A 3067-nucleotide genomic window follows, 5' to 3' on the forward strand; every position below is an offset into this window, starting at 1 on the left:
TGCCTCCCCCCAGCCCATCCCTGCCTCCCCCCAGCCCATCCCTGCCTCCCCCCAGCCCATCCCTGCCTCCCCCCAGCCCATCCCTGCCTCCACCAGCCCCACACTCTCCCATGCTCTCATATTCTCTCAACTCACCACAGATATCTCAGATTCTTCTCTCACAACACACGCTCTCTCCGTCTCTCACTTCCCCCTCTCTCTTTCTCTCTCTCTCTCTCTCTCTCTCTCTCTCTCTCTCTCTCTCTCTCTCTCTCTCTCTCTCTCTCTCTCTCTCTCTCCCTCTCTCTCTCTCTCCCTCTTCCCTTCCATGGGACGGCTCTGAGCTCCCCCGCGTGACGGGGTGTTTGGTGAGGAGTTAAAGCTCACAGTCAGAGGGTGACGCCTGCCTGGGCCTTCCCTCAGGCCTCGGGGCTGGCCATGGTATGTGGCCCGCTCTCTTCCAGTGTCTGGAGCCTGGAGTCTGGAGCCTGGAGCCTGGAGTCTGGAGCCTGGAGCCTGGAGTCTGGAGCCTGGAGCCTGGAGCCTGGAGCCTGGAGCCTGGAGTCTGGAGGCTGGAGTCTGGAGCCTGGAGCCTGGAGTCTGGAGCCTGGAGTCTGGAGGCTGGAGTCTGGAGCCTGGAGCCTGGAGTCTGGAGCCTGGAGTCTGGAGCCTGGAGCCTGGAGCCTGGAGCCTGGAGCCTGGAGCCTGGAGTCTGGAGCCTGGAGCCTGGAGTCTGGAGCCTGGAGCCTGGAGTCTGGAGCCTGGAGTCTGGAGCCTGGAGTCTGGAGTCTGGAGACTGGAGCCTGGAGTCTGGAGCCTGGAGTCTGGAGCCTGGAGTCTGGAGCCTGGAGCCTGGAGTCTGGAGTCTGGAGACTGGAGCCTGGAGTCTGGAGCCTGGAGCCTGGAGTCTGGAGCCTGGAGTCTGGAGCCTGGAGCCTGGAGCCTGGAGTCTGGAGTCTGGAGCCTGGAGCCTGGAGCCTGGAGTCTGGAGCCTGGAGTCTGGAGTCTGGAGCCTGGAGTCTGGAGCCTGGAGCCTGGACCCTGGACCCTGGAGCCTGGACCCTGGAGCCTGGACCCTGGAGCCTGGAGTCTGGAGGCTGGAGCCTGGAGTCTGGAGCCTGGAGCCTGGAGCCTGGAGTCTGGAGTCTGGAGCCTGGAGCCTGGAGCCTGGAGTCTGGAGCCTGGAGTCTGGAGCCTGGAGTCTGGAGCCTGGAGCCTGGAGCCTGGAGTCTGGAGCCTGGAGTCTGGAGCCTGGAGCCTGGAGCCTGGAGCCTGGAGCCTGGAGTCTGGAGCCTGGAGTCTGGAGCCTGGAGCCTGGAGTCTGGAGCCTGGAGTCTGGAACGTCTATGATAATGTACTTCCAAACACTTATACTCTTCTCTCATGAACCTGTAATGCTAGGGGATACCAAACTATATGGCTGGAAAGCCAAAAAGTGGTGAAAAGTACGTGATACATATATGAAGAAGCCAGAGAGAAGCCTGGCTACCACAGAGGTTGATACCTGGTTGATACCTGGTTGATACCTGGTTGATGGGGTTCTGGGAGTTCTTCTACTCCCCAAGCCCGGCCCGAGGCCAGGCTTGACTTGTGAGAGTTTGGTCCACCAGGCTGTTGCTTGGAGCGGCCCGCAGGCCCACCTACCCACCACAGCTCGGTGGGTCCGGCACTCCTTGGAGGAATAAATCTAGTTTCCTCTTGAAAATGTCCACGGTTGTTCCGTGGACCCAAACTAGACCTGTCCATGCACGGTTGGGCACTTGGAATGTCAGGCGTCAAGCTCCTCTCTACCATCATATACTCTGAGACTGCTGAAGAGTTGATGAATTTGGTGTTTTCCAAAATTATGAGTTGTGTGATTTTCAGGGGGACAGTGAGCCGTAGTTGCTCTCACTTCCTTGTGTGGTAACTCATGTCGGAAATCCCCGACACCATTTAGTAATATTCATTGCAATATGGAGATGATATTGCTGCTGTTTGTAATAACAAATTAACCCTAGAAATAGTGTTTATTCCCACAGGAAATGTAGCAGTGGAATTTTCGTCTCATAGAAAACGAGATATCATTGCCATGTCGCTATTAATATTACCAGGTAATTCTGTTGGGAATTATTCTTAATTCAGCAGTCTTTGGACTGTTAACATCATAAAAACATCTCACTTGAATTAACTTAATTATTAGTACCAAAATTGAGTAAATGTGACCTTTCTACCACTTCTTAACATCGGGACAAGAGAGCCGGAGCATCAGAGGAAGAAAGCCAGTAGTCAGCTATTGTTAATTTCAACAACAAAGTCCGGACTGGAGCTCACTTCAAGCTTCACACAACAGAGCCCTTGTACAGTGTTACGGGACCAGTATCATCCCGTTATCAACACCAATGTCTACTATAAGGGAGGTTCCTTCTGAAATCTTATCTAGTACATCCTGGCCAGCAATGTTAGGTCGATGGCACTATTCCAGTTAGGTCACGAATCAAGACTATGATTCGTGTCCTAACGAATGTCCTAACGAGAATATGAGTAATATTTCTCATCTCTATATTTAAACCACTTCATTCCTCTGATATAGCTGTCTTTATAGCTAATAGCTATATAGCTTTATAGCTAATATATAGCTAATCCTAATTAGCTAGTAATTAGGATTACTGCTATTATTGCACGGTGGAGAGTGGTGGACTCCTCCCTTCCTGCTGACTCTCACCTGATTTTATTTTCCATCTTTTCTCTGGATGCTGGATGCCACCTCTCATCTCCACTGATTTCATTTGGCCCACCATGATAACCACCTGCGTTTAAATGTGAGCAACGGAGGCGGCCTCAACCATCCCTTGTTAGTCCTCAGCTGCACACCTGTCACCCTGCAAAGTTGGGTGAAGCTAGCCCTAAGCATTTGGCTTTCATCTTTGGCCAGATAAATTCTCATATAGATATGGCTGTAAGCACCTCCCTCCTTCTTGCTCCCAGACACACACACACACACACACACACACACACACACACACACACACACACACACACACACACACACACACACACACACACACACCACACACACACACACACACACACACACACACACACACAC

At 52.7% G+C, this 3067-nt stretch overlaps 1 protein-coding gene across 1 annotated transcript; it reads right to left on the reverse strand.

Moving 5' to 3' along the window:
* Positions 1-398: 398 nt before the first annotated feature.
* LOC138352432 (SUMO-interacting motif-containing protein 1-like) lies at positions 399-1364 on the reverse strand. Its single transcript, XM_069304921.1, has one exon. The coding sequence runs from the start codon at positions 1362-1364 to the stop codon at positions 399-401; it is 966 nt and encodes a 321-aa protein (XP_069161022.1).
* Between the last annotated feature and the right edge of the window lie 1703 nt (positions 1365-3067).

This window comes from Procambarus clarkii, chromosome 53 (genome assembly GCF_040958095.1).
Source record: "Procambarus clarkii isolate CNS0578487 chromosome 53, FALCON_Pclarkii_2.0, whole genome shotgun sequence".
Taxonomy (NCBI): domain Eukaryota; kingdom Metazoa; phylum Arthropoda; class Malacostraca; order Decapoda; family Cambaridae; genus Procambarus; species Procambarus clarkii.

What these genes read in the sequence shown, in the direction of transcription:
- LOC138352432 (XM_069304921.1), bottom strand. Translation starts at nt 1,364, where the DNA reads ATGAGAGAAGAGTATAAGTGTTTGGAAGTACATTATCATAGACGTTCC.